This window comes from Balaenoptera borealis, assembly GCF_965194805.1.
Source record: "Balaenoptera borealis genome assembly, chromosome: 16".
Taxonomy (NCBI): Eukaryota; Metazoa; Chordata; class Mammalia; order Artiodactyla; family Balaenopteridae; genus Balaenoptera; species Balaenoptera borealis.
Window position 1 is genome coordinate 52,027,841 of NC_138872.1, and position 26,146 is coordinate 52,053,986.

General features: G+C 45.5%; 1 protein-coding gene across 1 annotated transcript in view; it reads left to right on the forward strand.

Annotated features, from left to right (window-relative positions):
* The window catches only part of LOC309613551 (ATP-binding cassette sub-family A member 17-like), a 91,048-nt gene extending 67,166 nt beyond the window's left edge, over positions 1–23,882 (forward strand). Inside the window, 11 exon segments of the mRNA XM_082360468.1 lie at positions 134–305; positions 308–352; positions 5,546–5,704; positions 9,704–9,882; positions 10,965–11,090; positions 12,922–13,116; positions 20,909–21,096; positions 22,094–22,264; positions 22,516–22,710; positions 22,843–22,912; positions 23,400–23,882. Coding sequence (XP_082216594.1) covers positions 134–305; positions 308–352; positions 5,546–5,704; positions 9,704–9,882; positions 10,965–11,090; positions 12,922–13,116; positions 20,909–21,096; positions 22,094–22,264; positions 22,516–22,710; positions 22,843–22,912; positions 23,400–23,813 — 1,914 coding nt within the window. The 3' untranslated portion in view covers positions 23,814–23,882.
* Positions 23,883–26,146: the final 2,264 nt, after the last annotated feature.

Below are 26,146 nucleotides of genomic sequence, written 5' to 3' on the forward strand. Positions count from 1 at the left end.
GAAGGGAGTTGCCAATGTAGTACTGCTAACACCTTATTTACTTTATTTTTAAAATTGAGATTATCATATCCTTTCTCTAATGCTTAGGACTGACTCTTAGTGACTTTTCCAAATTCTACCCCGCTTTCCTAAGGTGGTGTTTTTGTACTATGATGAAGAAGCTTTTACACACCCGGAAAACATCCCTGCTGTTGTCTTGATGCTAATGTTCTATGCCTGGGCGATCATCCCCTTCATCTACCTGACCAGCTTCTTCTTTGACAATGTGGGTAGCGCCTGTGTTAAGCTCATCATCACGCTCACCTTTTTAGCATCGGCCCCCTTGTTCTCGTCTCAGTCACAAGTGAAAAAGGTGAGGACCGTTATGGCTACACATCACACAGCTTTAACTTTCCCTCCAGCAGCCACAGAAGTTGTAACCATGAAAATGTGTGTCTGCCAGGGGCCTGTGTGAGGCTCTTCTCAGCAGCTGTCAATGGAAGAGCCCCAAACTGTCAACGTCCCAAACATGCATCTCCAGGAGGACAGAGACACACAGTGGTTATATTCATCAGCAGAGTATGCTCAGCAACAAAGAGGGAACAGACGCTCACCACGTGCAGCAGCGCAAACATCAAAACAGGGTGCTGCGTGGAAGAGGCACACTCTGAGCCAGAAAAGCGTTTGGCTCAGAGCTGGGGGGAGGGGGTCCACTACATGGAGACCTTAGGGAACTTTCTGGAGTGTTGGAAACATTCTGTATCTTGATCGAGGTGTTGGTTACATGGGCATAAATATTTGTCAAAATTCATCAAACTGTCCACTTATGATCATGCATTTCACTGAAATAAATTATTCCTCAGTTTAAAAGAAGGTAATAATAAGCCAGGGTTGGACGAAGGCTGCTTGGTGACGTGCAATTAGAGTCAAAGAAACTGAGGGGTGAGCCATCTTCACACCACATCCTCTAAAACCGACGTCTTCATGTCTGTGCTGCCGTCTCTCTCTGGGTCAGGGTTGGATATCCATGATCATATTTTACCTCTGTAATGCTTTTTTTCCTTTGTTTTTATGCTGACCACCTCCTTCAAATTGATTTTGGGGTTTTGTTCGTTTCTTTCTTTTAATTTAAAAATATGTTAACAGCTTCTTCTGCTTTCATCTTGGGAGTCATTCTGTCTCTTAAAGGATGTGTGTGTATTCCCTATTTTGAATTTATTTTACTAGTCTAACAGAGTTAGTGGTGCCTTTTCTAGTTCTCATACATACCACCTGTGGAATTTCAGAGACGGAATTATTTTCATCTGAGAGGATCATAAAAGTGACAGTGTTTTGACTTTATGATTGAAATAGAACAAAAAGCGCACTGCAGGCAGAGGAAAGGGGATACACAAAGGCCTGTCCTGAGGGAAGCCAAATCCAGCAGTTCTCAGCTGTAAACTCCATCTGAGATTCACTGATCAGCACTTAAAGACATCCTGCATGATTCCGACACAAGTGGTACAGGGAATCACTCTGAGAAATGTTTGCTCTAATCTCCAGGGAGAATCTAAGGATTCCTCCCTTTCTCTTCTCCTCTGTCGCTCAACCCACCCAAGAGGGACAAGCACCTGAAAGTCCAAGGACACTGAGGGCCCTGATGGGAGCAGAGCTTTAAAGAAGATGACCAAGCTAGCGCCTGACTCTCTGGACATTCTCCCTGGATCCCTTGGCCTTGCTGGGATCTGTTTCTTCTTAGATTGCTTCATGCTATTTCTTCTCTTCCCTCCAATGCAGCAATAACAGGGACCAAGGCACTTCTTCTGCTTAGCAGGAGGCAACTGCTAAAACTAACTGGAAATCGGGTGAGTCAAAGAGGAGGGAGGCTGGGACAAGGCAAGAAGCTTCACCTCTGGTCTGGGGAAAAGGATGCCAGTGCCTTCACAGGCTCCATCCCTACTCCCTGAGAAAGAAAACTATACATTAGAGGCTCGCCCTTGGCCCTTGTACACATGCCCTAGAGGCCTCATTAAGATGCTGTCACCATGGCAGTAGACAGAGAGTTATGAAAGCTAGATCTGAGCTCTCTTTTTCCTGAGACTCCACTAAAACGATAGCAAAGGAAATAAAAATGTATGAATTCACAATGAAGAAACATCTAAAGTGCATTGAGAGGGGGAAATGGCTGAGCAAGTACCTAATTTAGCAACACAGAATCCTCGAGAGGCTTGGGACCGCAGAGAAAGGGAGTGAAACAGTCTGTTCCATCTCCATTGGCCCTACTACCACTCCCCACCCGGAAGCAGTCAGAGATCCCTCCTCTTGATGAATTGAACCTGCTTCCAAAAGAGACCTAAACATTATGGACTGGTCCCCTGCCTGGTTGCCTTAAAATGTAGCCTGGCCCCTTACCTCCATACACAAAGCTAGCAAATCACCTCCTGGTGCCTCATTTGTCTCTCTGAATAGACAGACAATCAAGGATCACTGATCATTTGAGGATGGCAGCCAAGAAAAGACTAAAACAAACCAACAAAAAGGAGACACAGGGGTAGGGACGTGCAGGAAACAAAACCAAACAAAACAAAGATTTTGGAAAAGATTGCATCTATTAAACAACAGAATTCCATAAAGAAGAAAAACTTTGAGAACAAGAAAGAGCTGATTGCCAAAATAAAAATTTAGCAGAAGTGTTGGAAAATAAAGTCAATTAACCTGCCAAAGTAGAGCAAAAAGATAAGAGAAATAGGAGAAGTTGAGAAAAAGGGCAGGTAACGTGAGAGTAAGTCCAGGAGATGCTATTATATTCAATTGATAAGCATTCCAGAAAGAGAAAACAGAGGAAATGAAGTTGAGGAAACTACCAAAGAAATGAAACAAAAAAATTTCCCAGAGTTGAAAAATCAAACTTCAAGATTGAAGGGATCCATCAAATATCCAACACTGAATGAAAAAAGACCCAGATGCTTCCTAGATGACAACGAGTTCTATACTGAATTCACTTGTCAGTCAGGTGTATGGACAGAACAAAGACAATTTCAAATGGGCGAACAGAAATTGAAGCCACCACGTCACTTTCTTGGAAAGTTAAGGATATAGGCCAGCAAAGTGAAGGAGTAAAGTAAAGGAGAAAGAAGACACGAGATCCAGAAAAGGATGGATCCCACCCAGGAATGTGGCAGAGAAAAGTCCTTCAGTTGGAGGGCTAGATATGGGTGGTTTGTGACCTCTCCTCAGTCTTCAACAAGCTTTGGAGTAGGATCCACAGAGAAGGAAGGACCGAAAACAAGCAGAAGTTGTAAATAACTGTTCCTTTGATTACACGTATTGTTGGTGAACTGATTCTGGTTAGGGTGAGCTTGGGGCGTGGGGTTGTCCCCTCTCAGATTTCAACCACTCCTCTCTTAGGGGCCTGAAGATTTTCACTGAACAGGGGAAGGTCTGGGAGGAGACCGTGGCTGACTGTTCATTCCCAGTCTGGGCTCATGAGCCTTGCTTATGGTTAAGTCTTTCTCTCTACCCCACACAGGAGCTGCACTGCTGATGTTCTGGTAGTTTTCCCGTCTCCCCTCTACCTGAGTCTCCAGGTTAGATTTCCAAATTTAGAATTCTAAAGAGAGAAAATGAGGAGGACATGACCCACTGTGTCTCCTTCCCAGAGCCATGTCTGCCACCTTTGCAGCTGTACTGCTGAGGCGTGGTCTCCTTGGATGCAGCTGTCTGGTCACCAGAGCCATGACTCTGGGGCCTCGGCGACAGTGTGGAGCCACGACTTCCGAGTTGTGCCCCAAACTGCGCCTCCAACCCCATGGGTGGACCCTGGCTCTGATGCTCAGTTTCTGAGTCCTGGCCCAGAAAATGTTGGTCTGGAGACCTCATATCCAAGTTCACCTCACCATACATCACAGTGGCCTCCACTGACAGGAATTTCACAGATTGACACCCAAAAGCTGTACTACTCTAAATCCAAGCCCTGAGAGTAGAGTTCATTTTTTTATATGAAGAGTTTATTCAGCCTCTCTTCAGGGAATCTGTAAGTCACACGTCCACAGGCTCTCTCCCTTGGACTACCCACTGGTTTAGAGCTGGTGGTGTGACTAGTCATGAAGTCTGAAATTAGAGCTCTAATCCCACCCAGTTATTTACCCTTTTTGTTGGTGAGGATATTTTGTGGTTTGTGAAGGATGGCGGCTAGTAGCACGTGTAGTTATCAGGGATAAGCACGAAGTGGCCTGTTGGGTGGGTGAGGGCTTGATTACGTTTGTGGACTGTAAACATGGCCCCACTGCTGGCCCATGACCCATGCAGCACATTATGAGTTAATCCTCTTACAAATTAATTAGCTTATGAGTAGCATATTTATTTTGCAGAGCAGTTGTGTTTATTTGTTGTAAATAAACATTTAAAATATTTTAAATATACCACAGTTTATTTATAACCCCGTTTGGCATTTCTTCACTTTTCAATATAACATGAACCTAAAAAATTGGCTTCTAAAACCTCTAAGAGGCCCCAGTTTCTGTATATTTATTTTATAACCAGCCAGTTTACTGACCTCTCTTTTATTTCTTTTTTTTTAAATGAAGTATAGTTGATCTACAATATTGTGTTAATTTCTGCTGTACAGCAATGTGATTCAGTTATACACATATATACATTCTTTTCCATTATGCTTTATCATAGGATATTGAATATAGATTTCCCTGTGCTATACAGTAGGACCTTGTTGTTTATCCATCCTATGCGTAATAGCTTACATCTGCTAATCCCAGCCTCCCACTCCACTCCATCCTTCCCCCAACCCCCTCCCCCTTGGCAACCACAAGTCTGTTCTCTATGTCTGCGAGTCTGTTCTGTTCTCTCTTTTCTTTCTTTCTTTTTTTTTTGGCTGCAAGACTTTTGGGGTCTTAGTTCCCCGACCAGGGATCAAACCCATGTCCCCTGCATTGGAAGCGTGGAGTCCTAACCACTGGACCACCAGGAAGTTCCCTCTCTTATTTCTAATAGCACTTTGATTGATTCTTGTGGCTTTTCTAGGTACATGATAATGTACAGCATTTGCAAATAATGATGGTTTTGGCTCTACAAACTGTACAGGCAGGAACTGTGTTCTTATCTACCTGTAAGATGACACTCAAATAACTCCAAAGCTGGCCCACCAGACCCTCCTGTCTGGCCCTAACTCATTTGTAAACCTCCAGCCTTCAAATCCACTGCTTCCACAGGTGCATCCCATACTGCAGCCACGCTCTTGCTGGTTTTCTCAAACACACCAAGCTCTTTCTGATTTGTCTGCATAAACAATAGGAATAGAAGTAAAATGACAGGTTCAGGAAGCACTGCAAAAGAAAAGTACTTATGGCTTGGAGGTTGAATGACTACAGGGGAAGAGGGAACACTGGGAGTCAGGGAGAACCTGATTCCGGTCTTGGGCCTGGCAGTGTGACGTGCAGAGATAGATATAGCAACAGATAGAGATAACAGATCCTTTATACAGGATAAAAGGCACAGTGGGTTCAGAGAGTTGCTAGGGGATGTTCCCTTTTCTTCCTGAAAGAAGAGTTAATATTTTCTATTCCCCTCACAGATCTAGGCTACACAAAAGTCTCTGAGTCTTTGGATCACACATTCCTACTGCTTCCAGGCCACTGCCTGGGGATGGCTTTCTCCAACTTACATTACAGCTTTGAACTACAGAAGTTTTGCAATGCCAAGAGCCTGAACCAGACTGAGTGCAATCAAGTTTGTGAGTATTGCAAGCAGAATTTGTTAATTACATTTTTTATTGAGATATAATTCATAGAAAATTCACCCTTTTAAAGTATACAATTCATTGGTTTTTAGTATATTCACAAGGTTGTACAACCATCACCACCATCTAATTCCAGAACATTTTCGTCACCCGAAAAAAAGAAATACCCCATCCATTAACAGTCACTCCCCATTCCCTTTTCCCCCAAGCATCTGACAACCAATAATCTACTTTCTGTCTCTATGGATTTGCCTGTTCTGGACATTTCATGTATATGGAATCATACACTATGTGACCTTCTGTATCTGGCTTCTTTCACTTATAACAATGTTTTTGAGGTTCATCCAGGTTGTGGTGTGCATCGGTACTTTGTTCCTTTTTATGGCTGAATAATATTCCATTGCATAGATAGACTACAATTTGTTTATCCATTCATCAGTTGATGGACATTTGGGTTGTCTCTACATTTTGGCTATTATGAATAATGCTGCTGTGAACATTCACGTACAAGTTTTTGTTCGAAGATGTTTTCAGTTATCTTGAGTATATGCCTAGGAGTGGGTTTGCTGGGTCTTTTTTTTTTTTTTTTTAAAGGAATTCCTTTATTTATTTATTTATTTATTTATTTATTTTTGGCTGTGTTGGGTCTTCGTTTCTGTGTGAGGGCTTTCTCCAGTTGCAGCGAGTGGGGGCCACTCTTCATCACAGTGCGTGGGCCTCTCACTATCGCGGCCTCTCTTGTTGCGGAGCACAGGCTCCAGACGTGCTGGCTCAGTAGTTGTGGCTCATGGGCCTAGTTGCTCCGTGGCATGTGGGATCTTCCCAGACCAGGGCTTGAACCTGTGTCCCCTGCATTGGGGGGCAGATTCTCAACCACTGCGCCACCAGGGAAGCCCCGGTTTGCTGGGTCTTATGGTGACTTTATTTAGCTTTTTCAGGAACCACCAAACTATTTTCACAGTGGCTGCACCATTTTACATTTCACTAGCAATGTATGAGGGCTCCAATTTATCCACATCCTTTCAACACCTTTTAAAATTAATTATTTTCTTAAATTGTGGAAAAATATATACGAAGTTTACCATTTTAACCATTTTTACATGTACAGTTCGGTGGCATTAAGTACATTCACATTGTTGTGCAACCATCATAACCATTATCTCCAGAACTTTTTTCAACTTGCAAAACTGAAACTCTGAATCCATGAAACACTAACTACCCGTCTCCCTCCCCCCAGCCCCTGGCAGCTATCATTCCACTTTCCGTCTCTATGAGTTTGACTACTCTAGGTACCTCATATGAAACATTTTAATTCCTTTCTCGTTTCCTTTTGAGTATATTCTACAGCTATTTTCTTTGTGGTTACCATGGGAATTACATTTAACATCCTAAAGTTACAACATTCTAATTTGAATTTATATCAGTTTAACTTCAAAAACATATAAAAACTACTCCTATACAGCCCTGTCCCCACTCTCTTTTAATTACTGATGTCACAGTACCTCTTTATGTATTATGTGTCCAGAAGCATAGACTAATAATTGTTTTTTATGCATTAGTTTCTTAAGTCATATAGAAAACAAAAAGTGGAGTTACCTACCAAAGTTACAACAATACTAGTTGCTACAATTGTCCATGTATTTACCTTTGCCAGAGATCTGTATTATTTTGATCTATATGTCCTGATATGGCCAATGTCTGTTACATATTAGTAAATGAAACAAAGGAATTGGAGAAGATAATGCATAGTATCATTCTACCTGTATTTTAAAAGATTATATCCAGAAGGTATGGAAGGATTATATACAAAACTGTAACAATAGTTGTGGGGAAAGGAGAAGTACCTTGACTTTCTACCTCATACATGTTTCTTCTTTCCAATGAGTGTGTATTTACTGTATGATTTTAAAATACATGTATTTTGGGACTTCCCTGGTGGTCCAGTGGGTAAAACTCCACGCTCCCGATGCAGGGGGCCCAGGTTTGATCCCTGGTCAGGGAACTAGATCCCGCATGCTGCAACTAAGGGTCCGCATACCACAACTAAAGATCCCACATGCCACAACGAAGATACCATGTGCCGCAGCTAAGACCTGGCACAGCCTAAATAAATATTTTAATAAAAATAAACTAGAACAAATCATCTTAAAATTTGTATGGAGACACAAAAGACCCCGAATAGCCAAAGCAGTCTTGAGGGAAAAAACCGGAGCTGGAGGAATCAGATTCCCTAACTTCAGACTCTACTACAAAGCTACAGTAATCAAGACAATATGGTACTGGCACAAAAACAGAAACATAGATCAATGGAACAAGATAGAAAGCCCAGAGATAAACCCACGCACCTATGGTCAACTAATCTATGACAAAGGAGGCAAAGATATACAATGGAGAAAAGACAGTCTCTTCAATAAGTGGTGCTGGGAAAACCGGACAGCTATATGTAAAAGAATGAAATTAGAATACTCCCTAACACCATACACAAAAATAAACTCAAAATAGATTCGAGACCTAAATGTAAGACCGGACACTATAAAACTCTTAGAGGAAAACATAGGAAGAACACTCTTTGACATGAATCACAGCAAGATCTTTTTTGATCCACCTCCTAGAGTAATGGAAATAAAAACAAAAATAAACAAATGGGACCTAATGAAACTTCAAAGCTTTTGCACAGCAAAGAAAACCATAAACAAGAGGAAAAGACAACCCTCAGAATGGGAGAAAATATTTGCAAACGAATCAACGGACAAAGGATTAATCTCCAAAATATATAAACAGCTCACTCAGCTCAATTTTAAAGAAACAAACAACCCAATCCAAAAATGGGCAGAAGACCTAAACAGACATTTCTCCAAAGAAGACATACAGATGGCCAAGAAGCACATGAAAGGATGCTCAATATCACTAATCATTAGAGAAATGCAAATCAAAACTACAATGAGGTATCACCTCACACCAGTTAGAATGGGCATCATCAGAAAATCTACAAACAAATGCTGGAGAGGGTGTGGAGAAAAGGGAACCCTCTTGCACTGTTGGTGGGAATGTAAATTGATACAGCCACTATGGAGAACAATATGGAGGTTCCTTAAAAAACTAAAAATAGAATTCCCATATGATCCAGCAATCCCACTACTGGGCATATACCCAGAGAAAACCGTAATTCAAAAAGACACATGCACCCCAATGTTCATTGCAGCACTATTTACAATAGCCAGGTCATGGAAGCAACCTAAATGCCCATCAACAGACAAATGGATAAAGAAGATGTGGTACATATATACAATGGAATATTACTCAGCCATAAAAAGGAACGAAATTGAGTCATTTATTGAGACGTGGATGGATCTAGAGACTGTCATACAGAGTGAAGTAAGTCAGAAAGAGAAATACAAATATCATATATTAATGCATGTATGTGGAACCTAGAAAAGTGGTACAGATGAACCGGTTTGCAGGGCAGAAGTTGAGACACAGATGTAGAGAACAAACGTATGGACACCAAGGGGGGAAAACCGTGATGGGGTGGGGATGGTGGTGTGCTGAATTGGGCGATTGGGATTGACATGTATACACTGATGTGTATAAAAATGATGACTGATTTAAAAAAAAAGAAAAAAGAAAAATACATGTATTTAAAAGAAAATTTGAAGGCAAATCAGATTAAAATAGGAGAATAGAGGCTGCTGAGTATTTTTAAATGAGTGGTCAGTTGAAGTTACAGGGTGATTAATGATTGATAAAAGAACCAAGCATATAAATATTTTGCATTTCAAATAACTGTCATATGGACAGGGAGCAGTGTTTTACTTTACTGCATTATTTTTGCAAGACATTGGTTCTAGCAAGGAAAACAGAATATTATGTTTCCCATCTGCTGGGATGTGGTAACAACATTGATGACAATAATGCTTCTTTTAAATGATATTTGTTATAATAGGAATTGACCTACTATATGTAATTTGATAATATCTGTTTATCCCATTTTAGCAGAGGGATATGTTGTCCAAAAGAACATCTATGCCTGGGAGTCTCTAGGGATGGGGAAGTATCTGATAGCCCTTGCCATCTCAGGACCTGTGTACCTCATCCTGCTTTTCCTCATTGAAACCAGTGTCTTGTGGGAACTGAAAGCCAAGTTTTCTGGCTTCAACAGGAAGCAAAAATTGGTGAGTGGATCCAAGTGTAAGTCTCCAATTACAGGTCAAGGGGCTGGCTCCATAGCTTCCTTCCTACAACCTGCAGTGGCCCTGATTCTCAGCATCCGAGGTCTTGGAGACCATATAATCCACCCGTAGGGTAGAGAGGTAACGGCCATCCCTGGGATCCCCTGTTGAGGGAAGAGCATTGGCTTGGCCCCTGTAACCCTGGCCAGCCGAGTAGAAACAAGACCCTGGATTTCCTAAAACTAGTCAGCTTGGAACACCTCTTCGCCTCAGTCATTCAGGAGCCACATAGGAGAAAGGGCTGTTGTGTCAGCTCTTGCCCTGAATATCTTCCAAAGGCAAAGCCCCTTCCCCTACCCCCCAGGACAAAGGAAATTCTGTAGAAAATGGGATTTGTTATATCTTGACATCTCCAGGCTTCAGGTCTTTTTATTTTCCTTAAAAGCCAATGCCGGGCTTCCCTGGTGGTGCAGTGGTTGAGAATCTGCCTGCCAATGCAGGGGATACGGGTTCGAGCCCTGGCCTGGGAGGATCCCACATGCCGCGGAGCAACTGGGCCCATGAGCCACAACTACTGAGCCTGCGCGTCTGGAGCCTGTGCTCCGCAACAAGAGAGGCCGCGATAGTGAGAGGCCCGCGCACCGCGATGAGGAGTGGCCCCCACTTGCCGCAACTAGAGAAAGCCCTTGCACAGAAACACAGACCCAACACAGCCATAAATAAATAAATAAATAAATAAATAAATAAATAAATAAATAAATAAACCCAAAGTTTAAAAAAAACAAAAAAACACTATGCTTTAAAAAAAGCAAACCTACTCTCAAAGATAAACTCAAATCTCCACCAAAAAAAAAAAAACCAATGCTCCGTAAAGTTTCCTTGTCCACCATATCACGGTCATGTCAGCATGCATTCAGTCTTGCCTGTGGCTGACCCTGAGAACGGGTGTGCGTGCAGGAACTGAGCACGGCCGGGGCGACTTCAAGGCCTTCCCAGGGAGGACCAAGTCCCTGTGGGCCCCTTGACCTCTACCTACTACCCTCGCAAAAGCACTTACACCTGCCATCCTTGTCTCGGGAAAGCAGGTAGTTTTGCACAGTGCGGAGTCCACGCCTGGAGACCAAGATGTGGAAGAAGAAGAGAAAATGATCGAGACCTTTTTGGAAAATTTTTGTAAGAAAAATCCACTGGTTCTTAAAGGAGTGTCTAAGGTAAAGTTCGACATGGCTTCGAAAGCAAAGACCATTACTCTTGGGGGCCCTTTGCATAAGAAAGCAGCCACCATGGCTCCAGGACCTGCCTGCTGGCTTGGAGTACAGTAGTACCCCTTTACCAGCAGGTTTGCTTTCTGAGGTTTCAGCTAACTGCAGTCAATTGTGGTCCAAAAATATTAAATGGAAAATTCCAGAAATATCAAAGTTTTAAATTATGCGCCGTTCTGAGTAGTGGGACTGACTCTGGAGCCGTCCCGCTCCCTCCCTTTGTCCAGCTTATCCACCGTTTAATCACTTAGTTGCCAGTTCAGTTATCCGATCAACTGTTGCACTATCACAGTGCTTGTGTTCAAGTAATTGTTATTTCATTTAATAATGATCCCAAAGCGCAAGAGTAGTGATGCTGGCAATTCGGATATTCTCTTACTGTGCTTAATTTTTTTTTTTTTGTTTTTGTTTGTTTTTTTAAAAATTTATTTTATTTTTTTATTTTTGACTGCATTGGTTCTTCGTTGCTGTGCACAGGCTTTCTCTAGTTGCAGGGGGCGAGGGATACTCTCCGTTGCAGTGCGCGGGCTTCTCATTGTGAGGGTTTCTCTTTGTTGCGGAGTACGGTCTCTAGGCACACAGGCTTCAGTAGTTGTGGCACTCGGGCTCAGTAGTTGTGGCTCGCGGGCTCTAGAGCACAGGCTCAGTAGTTGTGGCGCTCGGGCTTAGTTGCTCCGTGGCATGTGGGATCTTCCCAGACCAGGGCTCAAACCCGTGTCCCCCCTGCATTGGCAGGCGGATTCTTAACCACTGCGCCACCAAGGAAGTCCCTGTGCTTAATTTATAAGTTAAACTTTGTCATAGGTATGTATGTATAGGAAAAAATATAGTATATATAGGGTTCTGTGCTATCCACCGTTTCACGCACCCACTGTGGGTCTTGGACCATATCCCCTGTGGATAAGGGGGGACTACTGTACTGGCAAAGGATTCAGGTGAGTTTTGGTGGAGAAAGACTCAGAGAGAGGTTTCCTCTGTGAACAGATCACATTTGAGTTCGTTTGTGTGCCCAGAGACTGAAGTTATCACCTCAGCCTTCCATTGTCTCTTCTGGGGTCCCCTGGAAGACAGGAAGGCCTGAGATGGGAGGGGCACCAGAACCATGAACCCCAAGAAGCCTTGAAGGTTGGACATGGTTGAGTCTCTCCTCAATCTAGAAAACAGTTTGTGGAGGAGCCAAGGTGGGGGAATAGGTTCTGAAAGCTCAGACCAAGCCTGTTAGTCTTCCTGAGACCCCCAGCGGGAATTGTGTTGAGACATCCTTCAAATATCCAGGAGATAGATAGATAGATAGATAGATAGATAGATAGATAGATAGATAGATAGATAGATAGATATATATATATATATATATATATACACACACACACACACACACACGCACACATATGGAGAGAGAGGGAGAGAGACAGAGAGACAGACAGAAAGAGAGAGTTGTTTCCCTATAGTTCCTGGTGGTTAAAAAAACAAACAAAAAAAAACCCAGCCCCAAAACCAATTGAGGCAACGTCAAAGGGGTTTTCTTTGCTTCAAGGACAGAGGGAAGAGGCTTATCTTAGAGAACTAGGGTCTCAGTTTGCAGGGACAGGAGGAGAGAAAACCTCACTAGACCTGCTGGGAGCAGCAGCTGGGAGGAGAAGGCAGATTCAAGCCTGGCTACACTGGAGCCCCTAGGCCCTGAGGGCAGCTCAACCTGTCCCAGAACTGGTATGCAACAGTTAACTCCAGACTGCTCACTCCAGGCCTCCTCACTGTGTGTCTTCTGTCTTGTGTATCTCAGGTCTATGCCAAGAAGTTACCCCCACTGGCTGTGAACAAGGTTTCCTTCACTGTTCAAGCAGAAGAATGCTTTGGCCTTCTTGGCCTCAATGGAGCTGGGAAAACTTCCATTTTCAAAATGCTGACTGGGGAAGAGCCTATCACCTCTGGGGATGCCTTTGTCAACGGCCTCAGCATCAGATCTGACTTGGGGAAGGTAGGCTGTGACCTGAGACGAGGGAGGCATGAACCTGGAGATGGTGTGGGTGTATCAGGAAGAGGGGGGCACTGAAATACACCTAGGGGTGTTACACAGGGTTGGGGAAAGGGAACTGGAATGGAATTGATCTTTGAAAATTCCAGGTATCAGGTTTATCTCTGACTCCCAAATCCATAGCTCCATCCTAGACCTCTTCTCTGAGCTTTAGATCATATATCAAGCTGCTTACTCAACATTGCCTCTAAAATGTCCCTGAAACGCAAGGCACCTGAAGCCCAATGGACCCCCAAAGCCATCAGCTGTCCCCACACACCCCCAACCTCTTCTTCCCCCTCCCCCTGTGCTTCCTGTGGGAGTGGCACACATCTACAGCTGTCCAAGGCACCACTCAAGACGTCTAGTCGGCGACCTTAGTCCATGGATGCTCCCTTCCAAACAGCCCTGGAATCTGTTCTCCCTGGCCCCATGCCCATTGCACTCACCAAGTCAAGCCTACTCCTAACTTTGAGTCAGCTTCCTTGCCTTCTCTGCAAAATTTCTTTTTTTTTAAAAATTAATTTATTTAATTTATTTATTTTTGGCTGCAGTGGGTCTTCATTGCTGTGCACGGGCTTTCTCTAGTTGCAGCGAGCAGGGACTACTCTTTGTTGCGGTGCAGGGGCTTCTCATTGCGGTGGCTTCTCTTGTTGCAGAGCACGGGCTCTAGAGCGCAGGCTCAGTAGTTCTGCAGCATTTCTTAATGCAGGCCTTTTTCTCCTTCAAATTCTCGCCTTCCTTTGTTTACTTCTATAGCTTCCCCTCTCGTCTGGCTCTTCTCTATCACTGACACTTCTTTCTTAGACCCACTTGGTAGATCTTCTTCATCTAGCCCGTTAGACTGTGGTGCTCCTCAGGACTGCAACATCAGCCCACTGGCTTTCTCCTTCTACACACTGTCCCCGCCTGATCTCATTCCTTACGCTGACTCCCATTATCTTCTGTCAGCTGACATCTCCCAAGTAGCCGCATCCTCAGCCCAATCCCAGTCCTGTGTTTCAGACCTACTTATATACATGCCTTCTAGACAGCCTTACTCAGACTTTCTCCCATTTTAAACTCAAATTTAATATATAACCCTCAAACCTGAACTTTTTTAAAAAATTTTCTTTATTTTTATAAATTTATTTATTTATTTATTTATTTTTGGCTGCATTGGGTCTTCATTGCTGCGCGGACTTTCTCTAGTTGCGGTGAGCAGGGGCTACTCTTTGTTTTGGTGCGCAGGCTCCTTCTCATTGCCGTGGCTTCTCCTGTTGCGGAGCACCGGCTCTAGGCACACACACGGGCTCAGTAGTTGTGGCTCATGGGCTCTAGAGTGCAGGCTCAGCAGTTGTGGCCCACGGGCTTAGTTGCTCTGCGGCATGTGTGATCTTCCTGGACCAGGGCTCAAACCCATGTCCCCTGCATTGGCAGGTGGATTCTCAACCACTGTGCCACCAGGGAAGCCCCCTGACATTCTTATTGAAGTCTACTTCAATTATTGGCACCAATTCAATGAAACAATTTTTGAATGCCTAGTATATGCCAGCAATTGTGCTAGGCCGAGTGATTCTCACTTGCAAGGAGCTCATGGTCATGTGAACCAGCCATTTCCATGCAGTGAGGTAAGTGTAATGACAGAGGTGGTGGTCAGTGTACAGTGGATTCAATGACAGGCATATGAGGAGACCGAACTACAGAGGCCTAATCAAAGTTGCACTGTTCACAGCATGAACCATACTAGCACCGAGGAGTTTATCAAACCAGCTTTACTGTGCCCTGTACTCTCTAAAATAAAGTTTAGAGAGAAAACAGAAGAACTGACACAGGCTAGTGTGTCAGAATCCACACTCTTAATTACCAGTCTCTATCAACCTTGTGGTATACATAGCCTGGTTGAACAATCATAACCAGTATAAGTCTCTCATGGCTATGAAACATTTGATATTAATTTTAATTTTTTGTTATTTTAATAATTATGGACAAGTCTTTTGGTAATGGCAAATCAGGTAACTCTAATCCCCTTCCTGATGATCATTAGTAACTAGAAAAACAGGACCAAAGTTTTAAAACGTGTCTTCAAAGGATTCAGAGAGCTAACAAGACAGTGAAGACTTACGAGCCAAGAGGTAGGAGGGGACAGAGGCCCAGGGAGATGGCCAATTCCAGGCTGGGTTGCTGAGAGCTGAGTGTTGCTCTTGGTGTTGAAGTGGCAGGCACTGGAGTTCAGGATGAGCCCTCTGGGGCAGGGGGAGGCCTGGTGAAAGCATCCTTTCTTTGAGTTGGGACCCCAAAGGGCTGCATCCTAAGTGCAGGGATGAACTATACTTAGACAAGTTCACACAAGGATTGCAAAACAACTTGGACTCTTATCAGTCCCTGAAATGGAATTGATGTGACCCTAAATCACCAGTGCTCCCAGGCACCTGGGAGGAGCAAATGTAAAGAGAAGTCTGGTGGAAGATGCCATCATCATAGGCCTCATATGATTTCTACAATTTTGCCAGTGCAATGTTTGGTGTACATTAAAAAAATAACCAGGCACATGTACCTAAAAGACAACTCCCCCCACAAAAATAATTTAGAATGAAGCACTGAGAGTCAACAGGGTAGAAAATATACGAAAGAAGGTAAGAGACATTGTGGTATACCTTCAAGACAGCCTGTAAAAACCCCCTCCTGATATTTACAACCTTGACTAGTCCCCTCCCAGATTGTACCAGGGTTGGTCTGTGTGACTGACAGAATACTGTAGAAGAGATGGCATGTCACTTCTGAGATTGGGTTATGAAAGACACTGCAGCTTATGTTTTGAGTACACTCTCCCCTTCACATCACTCACTCTGAGGGAAGCTAGCAGCCATGTCATGAAGACACTCAGGGGACTTCCCTGGTGGTCCAGTGGTTAAGAATCTGCCTTGTGCCACAACTACTGAGCCCGTGCCACAACTATGGAGAGAAGCCCGCACACCGCAAGGAAAGATCCCACGTGCTGCAACTAAGACCTGACACAGCCGAAAAATAAAATAAATAAATATTTAAAGAAAAAAAAAGACACTCAGGCAGCCCTCTGGATTATAAAAAATAGTCAATAGAGGACAATAAGTGTGAGAGAAAAAGGAACATAGAACACATGGGACAAGTAGGTAGCCCTAATAAGATGGTAGATTTAAATCCAAATATATTAATAATTGCATTATATATAAATGGACTAAAGACTCCAATTAAAAGATTAAGATTATTAGAGAAGATAGGTTAAACACAGAGTTACCATATGACCCAGCAATTTCACTCCTAGGTATATATCCAAGAGAACTGAAAAGTTACATTCACACAAAAATTTGTACATGAATGTTCATAGCAGCATTTTTCACAGTAGCCAAAAGGTGGAATCAGCCCAAATGTCCACCAACAAACAGATGAATGGATAAACAAAATGTAATCTATCCATGCAGTAGGATATTATTCAACCATAAAAAGGGGACTTCCCTGGTGGTGCAGTGGTTAAGAATCTGCCTGCCAAGGCAGGGGACACGGGTTCGAGCCCTGGTCCAGGAAGATCCCACATGCCATGGAGCAACTAAGCCCATGTGCCACAACTACTGAGCCTGCACTCTAGAGCCCACGAGCCACAACTACTGAGCCTGTGTGCCACAAATACTGAAGCCCGCATGCCTAGAGCCCGTGCTCCACAACAAGAGAAGCCACCACAATGAGAAGCCCACACACCATAACAAAGAGTAGCCCCCGCTTGCCACAGCTAGAGAAAGCTTGTGCACAGCAATGAAGACTCAACACAGCCAAAAATAAATGAATTAATTAAAAAAAAAAACCATAAAAATGAATGAAGCACTGACACACGCTACAATATGGATGGACCTTAAATACATGATGCTAAGTGAAAGAAGCAAGTCACGAAAGGCCACAGATTGTGTGATTCTGTTTGTATGGAATATCCAGAACAGGTAAATCTATGGAGACAGTAAGTAGACTAGTGGGGAAAGGCGGCAGTAACTGTTCATGGATTTGAGGTTGTTCTGCGGAGGAGTGAGGAAATGCTGTAAGTTTGATTGTGATCATGGACCACCACTGTGACTACATTAAAAACCATTGAACTGAACACATCTGATGGGTGATTGTGGTAAATGGATGAATTGTATGGTATGCGAATTATATCTCAATAAGCTGTTGTAAAAAAGAAGGAAGGAATGAACAAATGAACAAACAAAGGAATAAAAGACAAAACAAGACAGGGCAAGGGCAGATGGTCGTGGAGAGACCCTCCCACTGGCCTTATTGTCATCAATCATCCATCCAACAGACATTTACTGAAGCTCATAGACAAGAAAGTATGAACCTACTCCATAAACTCAAATGATAAGAAGTGTTACATTTCTTTGTATTATTTAAAATCAAGTGGCATCTGCCTATAAGACCTTCATCCTGCCTGGCTGGCAAGAAATTGGATTTCAGTCTCCCTGGAACCCATCTGCACATCACCTCCTGGCAATTTGTGAAAATTCATAGTTGGAAATATAGAATTTAAATATAGTTAAACCTGCTCCTCCACTTCTCCATTTTCTCCTAGAAATCTCACATGGATTAATCTCATCAGCAAACTCTAACAGAGGTACATCTTTGCTCTCTTCCTTTGTGAGCCTTCTGCTTACCACCCTTTATCTGTACAAATATATTTAAGCATTCTTTCACATTTCCTAAAATACATTCTTACCAGAATCTGCTAGTATTCTAAAAATCAGCAGTGACTTCTGAGAGTCCGCATGCGTTTCTGTCAGAGTTACTCACTCAGAATCATTCAGCTCCACTGTGGGATTGTCATTGGTCCATGGTGCCACCATGCTCTGAGCAGGGCTCCTTGGCCATCCCAGATGAGCCACCATGGCAACAGGCTTACTGCAAACTCAGGTGTGTAAGAAACATCACATTTCTTCATTTTCTTTGCATCAAATAATAACATTTTCAAGCCTTCTATCCCAAAATTTGTTCATGAAATAGAAAGCCTATATAGACCAAAACTGGAGGTAAAATTGAAATAATGATTAAAGATCTACCCCTTCTTAAAAGAGTCTAGGCTAAAAGGGATTGATGGGCAAGTATACCAACCACCACCAAACAGTTATTTCCTTCTTGTATATCCACTTCAGAAGCATAGGAGAGAAGACAGAGTGCTACCCAATCTTAAGTGAAAAACCAGACAAAGACAGTATCCAACATGAGCCATAGGCCAATTTCATACAGGAACATAAATACCCTAAATAAGATATTAACAATACAAATTCAGCAGTATATTGAAAGAAAAAAAATTACAATCATGAGGTTTATTCCAGAAATGTAAGGTTTAACAGTAGGAAATCCACCAATGTAAAGCACTACCTTCACAGATGAAAGGAGAAAAATATTTATCAATAGAAGCTGAAAAAGCAATTGATAAAAACTCAGTACCCACTCATGATTTTTTTTTAATTTTAGCAAACTGTCTTGAGAAAAAAGAACAGAGCTGGAGGGTTTCCCTGGTGGTGCAGTGGTTGAGAGTCCACCTGCCAATGCAGGGGACACGGGTTCGATCCCTGGTCCAGGAAGATCCCACATGCCACAGAGCAACTAAGCCCGTGCGCCACAATTACTGAGCCTGCGCTCTAGAGCCCGTAGGCCACAACTACTGAGCCTGTGTGCCGCAACTACTGAAGCCCACGTGCCTAGAGCCCATGCTCTGCACCAAGAGAAGCCACCGCAATGGGAAGCCCACACACCGCAATGAAGAGTAGCCCCCGCTCACAGCAACTATAGAAAGCCCACATGCAGCAACGAAGATCCAATGCAGCCAAAAATAAATAAATAAAAAATAAATAAATTTATATATTAAAAAAAAAAGAACAGAGCTGGAGGTATCATGTTCCCTGACTTCAGACTATACTACAAAGCTCCAATAATCAAAACTGTATGGTACTGGCCTAAAAACAGACACATAGATCAATGGAACAGAATAGAGAGCCCAGAAATAAACCTATGCACTTATGGTCAACTAATCTACAACAAAGGAGGCAAGAATACATAACAGAGGAAAAAACAGTCTCTTCAATAAGGTGCTGGAAAAACTGTAAAAGAATGTGTAAAAGAGTGAAATTAGAACATTTTCAGATACAAACTACTATATATAAAATAGATAAATAACAATGTCCTACTGTATAGCATAGGAAACTATATTCAACATCTTGTAATAAACCACAATGGAAAAGAAGATGAAAAAGAATATATATGTATAACTGAATCACTTTGCTGTATACCAGAAACTAACACAAGATTGTAAATCAACTATACTTCAATAAAATACTAAAAAAGAAATTAGAACATTTTCTCACACCATTTACAAAAATAAACTCAAAATGGATTAAAGATAAAATAAAATGTAAGAGCAGAAACCATAAAACTCCTAGAAGAGGGGCTTCCCTGGTGGCGCAGTGGTTGAGAATCTGCCTGCCAATGCAGGGGACACAGGTTCGAGCCCTGGTCTGGGAAGATCCCACGTGCCACGGACCAACTAGGCCCGTGAGCCACGATTGCTGAGCCTGCGCGTCTGGAGCCTGTGCTCCGCAACAAGAGAGGCCGCGATGATGAGAGGCCCGCGCACCGTGATGAAGAGTGGCCCCCACTTGCCACAACTAGAGAAAGCCCTCGCACAGAAACGAAGACCCAACACAGCCATAAATAATTAAATATAAATAAATAAATAAACCCAAAGTATAAAAAAAAAGAAAAATCTCCTAGAAGAGAACATAGAACACTCTTTGACATAAATCATAGCAGTATCTTTTTTGAATCTGTCTCCTACGGCAAGGGAAACAAAAGGAAAAATAAACAAATGGGACCTGATTAAACTTAAAAACTTTTGCCCAGCAGAGGAAGCCATCGACAAAATGAAAAGGCAACCTACTGAATGGGAGAAAATATTTGCAAGTGTTATGACTGATAAGGAGTTAATATCCAAAATATATAAAGAGCTCATACAACTCAATATCAAAAAAACAAACAACCTGATTAAAAAATGGGCAGAAGGGAATTCCCTGGAGGTCCATTTGTTAGGACTCCGCGTTTTCACTGCCGAGGACGCAGGTTCAGTCCCTGGTTGGGGAACTAAGATACCACAAGCCACGCAGTACAGCCAATACAGGTTTGTATTTACTGACCAAGGAAGATCTTTAAGACATAATGGCGAGTTAAAAAAGCAAGTTGCAGAATGGTAGATAAAGGATGATACTCTTTGTAACACAGTTGGTCCCCTATGGGGAGCACCCAGCCATGCAAAAGTTTGGAAGTGCACCCCCATGTGACTGCACTGCCCGGGGCGTGCCCTGGCAAGAGACTCCAGCAGCCTTACAAAGAAAATCTATTCGTGGGTTACATGTCTAATAGAAAATGTGTTCAAAGGGGAAAAAATAAAGCGTCTTCTGCTGACCATATACTTGGAAGGTGACAAGAGGTAGGGAGCACTGGGCACTGAGGTTTCCTGCCAGGCAGGCAGGAAATAAGCACTCCAGCCCCACATGCACCCTCCAGAACTGGGGTTCACGCCACCAGCAAGTGCTGCATCCAGACTCCTGAACGTCACTGTTGGACCATGGCACCCCATGGCACACGTCTGTTCATGTGGCACACGTGGGGGTGCACAGGGCAGAGGCAGGGTCCAGGCCCCTGCCCAATTGGTAGCTTTCCTTCTGACACACCTACCCCTTGGGCTGTGTTCCAACCCCAGGTGCGGCAGTGGATCGGCTACTGTCCCCATTTTGATGCCCTGCTGGACCACATGACGGGCAAGGAGACACTGGTCATGTATGCCCGGCTCCGGGGCATCCCCGAGCGCCACATCAGTGCCTGTGTGGACCAAATTCTTGATGACTTACTCATGTACATGTACGCCGACAACCTGGTGAAGACCTACAGGTGAGACTTGGGGCTCCCTCGGCCCTTCCCCCTCCGGTAATAAGATGTGTTGTGGTTCTTCTCAGTGCTGAGGGGTAGGGCAAGGCGTGTCAGCTCCGTGCTTGGGGTAGTTTTGTGGTCCATGCCACTGCATGGATTTTTGGGGAGGTGGCCTCCCTCCCCTGTAAGAATGGGTCAATGGCCTGGGCTGCCCCAAGGCACAGCTTCCTCTTGGCCCCAGGCAGTTATGTGGCTGAGGACGGGCTGCTGCACCATTGGTGTTATTCTTCCTGTCGCTTCACAAAGGGCTTCTGATTTTTGGTAGACTTGCATTTCAAGCACACACTACCTTATCCCGCTCTGTGTGAGGCATCTGAGCTGTTGTTCTGCTGAGAAGCCTGGGGGATTCCTCAGTCTTATGTTGCCAGTGATCCTAACCCAACTCCAGTTAGCTTAAACAAAGCAAGGCCACACATGTCCGGAATCCCAGGCCACCCCTCGAGTTGTGCACAGCGCCCCTGCAGGCTGGCAGCAGTACCCCAATCCCGGGACAGGAAAGTCAGAGGCGGTTAGATGATGTCGCCCTGTCTCTTTCCTCTGTTGACTTCAGTTTCAAGCATGTTTTTGTGTTTCCTTGCATCTTTTGATGATTAAATGAGTTAACACCTGGGATGTTTAGAAGAGTGCCTTGTACATTGTAAATGCTATGTGTTCATTAAATAAAGTTAGCTAAAACGGCCCTATGCTCTTATCCCCCTAACACACATAGAGACCCTCAAAGGAGATTCATGGACCATGTGCTCACCCTGGACCGATCCCTGTGTCCAGGGGAATGGTTTAGATGCTGAGTGGACAGCCAAGTCACAGTGCACCCCTGGGGGAGGGTGGTGGGCCATGTTACTGAATGCCCCACCAGGGGGCGTGAGCACTTTCTTCATAGAGAAGAAAAAAGGGGGGAGGATTGTACTACTGGAAACTTAAGATTGCCAATTACCCAACTTCTCACCCTCTGCCCCAGCAGTGGCAACAAGCGGAAGCTGAGCGCCGGCATTGCCTTGCTTGGAGAGCCCACGGTTATCTTCCTGGACGAGCCGTCCACTGGCATGGACCCCGTGGCCCGGAGCCTGCTCTGGGGCACCGTCGCGAGGGCCCGCAAGTCTGGCAAGGCCATTGTCATCACCTCCCACAGGTAAAGCCAGGACCGGGGCTGTGGGAGGGCTGGGCTGGGAGGGGCTGGGTGGAGAGAAGACCTGTCAGCATCTGGTAAGAGTCTGTGAGGAGAGTCCCCAGGCTCTACCATGTGGGCCACACCCTGAGCATGGGAATCAGGAACAGCCTGATCTGGGCATCAACACCTTCCCATCTGCACAAGACTTTGACGTGGATGGCGGGCATCAGCATCTCCCAGCCTTTTGTCAGGCCTCCACCCCCTCTCCCCAGCATGGAGGACTGTGAGGCCTTGTGCACCCGGCTGGCCATCATGGTGCAGGGTCAGTTCAAGTGCCTGGGCAGCCCACATCACCTCAAGAGCAAGTTTGGCAGTGGCTACTCCCTATGGGCCAAGATCTGGAGTGACAGGCAGCAGGAGGCCCTGGAAGAGTTCAAGGCATTCGTGGACCTGACCTTCCCAGGTACGTGCTGCTGTGCAGAGGTCATCTGTGCGTATGTCCATCCCTGACCTCTGGGACGAGGGCCACGATTCCAGGGGCCTGGGCCTCCCTCCCCTGGCCGTCCAGCCCGGCCCTCATGGGGACACTGTGCAGGCAGCGTCCTGGAAGATGAGCACCAAGGGATGGTCCATTACCACCTGCCTGGCAATGACCTCAGCTGGGCGAAGGTGAGCACATACCTGGGCATCAGAGGGAGCACAACTCTGATGTCACCCACTTTCTGGTGTTCTCTCTTTCGGGTAGAAGTCTTATTCAGTGCTGCTGCAACATTCACGTGGATTTCATAGAAAATAAGAATGTTTGAGTTGGAAGGGACCTCGGAGGTCAGCTCCTCCTGCCCCCTCATTTCACAGAGAGGCGAGCAGACCCAGAGAGGGGACACCATATGCCCAGGGTCACACAGCAATCCAGGGACCCAGCTGGGGCCTCTGCCTTCTGGCCCCACTCCCAGCCAGGGTCCCTTTCCCTAAAATCACAGAGAGCTCAATTCTGTAGGACTGACTTCTTGAGAGGTGGTCTGGGAGCAGCTGAGAGAGGGATGGGTCTTTGGGGGGCTTTGTAACAACCCCAAAGACCCTTCCTCTTTCCAGCCCCTGTTGCCTCCTCTCCCTTCCCTGTGCCCATCATCTATAGCGGCCTCCTCCTTTCCCACAGGTGTTTGGCATTTTGGAGCAAGCCAAGAAAAAGTACATGTTGGAAGACTACTCAGTCAACCAGATCTCTCTGGAGGACATCTTCCTGAGCTTCACCTGCCCTGTGCCCCCCAACGAAGGGGAAAACAAACAAGCGAAGGCAGAACCAGCAGGCCCCTTGTTACCTTTTCCACCTCCCTCTCCACCTTCTTCCCAACCTCCCTCCCTGACTCCCTTCCAACGTCCCTCCCAGCCTCCCTCTTCACCTCTCACTCCACCTCCCACTCCATCTTCCTCCCAGCCTTTCTCCCACCTTTCCTCCCAGCCTCCCTCCTGGCCTCCCACGCCACCTCCCTTCAGGTCTTCCTCCTGGTCTTCCTCCTGGCCTCCCTCCCAGCCTCCCTCACCACTTCCCTCAAAGGCTGTCTTGCTGTAATAAAGAGTTCCCAGTGCCAGGTTAGCCCACGTGCACACAGCCTGCCATGGGCTGCAAGGGTTACAGAGGCAACTTGAGGACCCAGTGAGCTCAGCTTGGGGGTGGAGGGGTGGGGGCAGCTCTCTGCCAGATTGAGGCCACTCACCTTAGAGGCCTGATGGAGGACCCAGGTGCATTTCTGTGGAAAAGGATCCCCTCGAGTCCCACCTGGGTGGCTTTCAGCCTCACTGAGACCTGGCCATAGAAGCATCCTCAGAGGAACAACACCTGCCATGTCCTGTCAGGAGTATGGAGGTCTGGGGGTGACCATGGTTGTAATGATGCTGTACTTCTGAAGGTAGGAGGAGAGAAGAGATTGACAAGTTTGCAAACTTAAGGCACCATTTTTCAATATTTGGATTCGTGGGGCTCCATGCGTTCTCTGCCCTGGCCCATGCGAATGTTAGGGGTGAGCCTGTATGTGGCCCTCCGTCAACCCATGATGTGGACATGATTATTATCCCATTGCCCAGAAGAGTAAGCTGAGACTTAGAGATATCCGGCAACTTTCCATGGTCAACAGATGGTAGAGCCAGCATTCAACTCAGGCAGAAGTTCTCAAAGTGGAGTTTCTGACCAGAAGCATCCACATCATCCAGAAACTTGTTAGAAATGCATATTCTCAGGCCCCACCCCAAACCCACTGAATCAGAAGTCTGGGGGGTGAGGACCAGCAATGTGTGTTAGCAGGTGCTTCTGATGCAGCTCAGGCGTGAGAAGCACTGAGCTAAGCCTGTGAGCTCAGACCATCCGGCCTGAGTGCAGATGGACGTGGCCGTGTACCTTTGTCACGAGGGCTCTCCTCCGAGAAGTGCCCTGCCCAATAGCCTTTCTCCCTGCAGCATGGTCACACCAGCCCCTCTACAAAGCCCCATTCGGCTTCTCCTTTGCAGGTAGTTCTCTCCCTCCCTTCTCAGCTCAGCTCTGGGAAAGTGGTGTCTACCATCCCTGCCTGTACTCCCTACCTCCCCTCACCACTCACCAAAAGTACAGCGTTGTCACATGCCTGGCTGCCACACCCACTCCGTCCATTTTTCCTGTGACTTCTCTGAGGCATCTCAGTGTCCCCTGCCCCCTTCTCCCCACTGCACCAGGCCCCCCATGGCCCCTCATCTGCCTCCTCTGTAGGCTCCTCTTCCTTTCTCTCTGAGTGGGGGATGCCTCAGGCTCCCAGCCTGCTTCACTTTTCCTTACTCTCCCCTCTGCACCCTTCCACCCTTGAATTTCTTTCTCATTCACCCCCAGGCCTTCAACTGCCATCTTATTCCAGTCAGGAACTTGCCTGAGCTCCCCAAAATCTAGACTCTTCCAGTGAGTTCTCTCACCTTCCTGAAGCCCAATGGGAAATGGGCTCTTCTCACACCCTCTGGGAGTGGCTTATCACCCCTCTGGGCCCAGGGGCTCTTACTGCCAGGGCAGTGGGTGGGGGTGAGGGATGGCATGGCTGCAGCAGAGCCAAGAGAAGAACGCCTATTTCCTGAAAAACAAGAAAACTTTACCTCTGAATAAATAAAAGAGTGGTAAGGACATAGGAGCAAGATAAAGGACAACTGAGAGACTGGTCAGGGTGCCGCTTGGACTCCACAGACACGCAGCGTCACAGGGTAGCGAGAGCGTGACTTACTCACTCACTGGTGAAGCTAATGCCACCAAAATCTAACACAGAGAGTGCACCTCTGCCCTGGGGAGACCAGCAACAAAGAAAGTAACAGTGCAGGGGGAGGACAACAAAGTACCAAATCGGGAAACAGTAACCAATGGAAACAAAGGTGAGGTGAAGAAGACTGAAAACCCTTAGGGGTCCTGTGGATTCTCCTGTCCTCTGGTGTGGGAACATGGGGCATCTGGGGAGCAAGTTCCAAGCTTGCTCTGCTCTACCCACTCCTCTTCCTGTGCACATCACCCCTGCCCCTCCTCCACCCCCAGCTTCCAAGGCCCCATATCCCACGCTGTGATCATCCGTTCGTCTCCTGCTCCAGACTGGCATGGAGCCTTGGCACCATGGCTCCTGTGTGTGTTCGGCTCCTGAGCACAGACCAAGTACCCTGAAGGGGTTCAGCGAGTATAAGTGGTAGCGGGACAGAGTGCTGTCTGAGGCTGTGGGGAAGGGGGGAGGAGAGTCCTGACCCAGATTCCCCGGCTTCTCCAGGAAAAGCCACTCTGTCCTCTTCCATCAAACACTTCTCCCAGGAGATTGCATTTCTTTCCTTGTCCAAAGGTCTCATGAAAGAGGTGGGATGTGAGCTGGTTCCGGAAAGACAGACTGGGTGGGCACTGCCTAATACCTGAGTAAA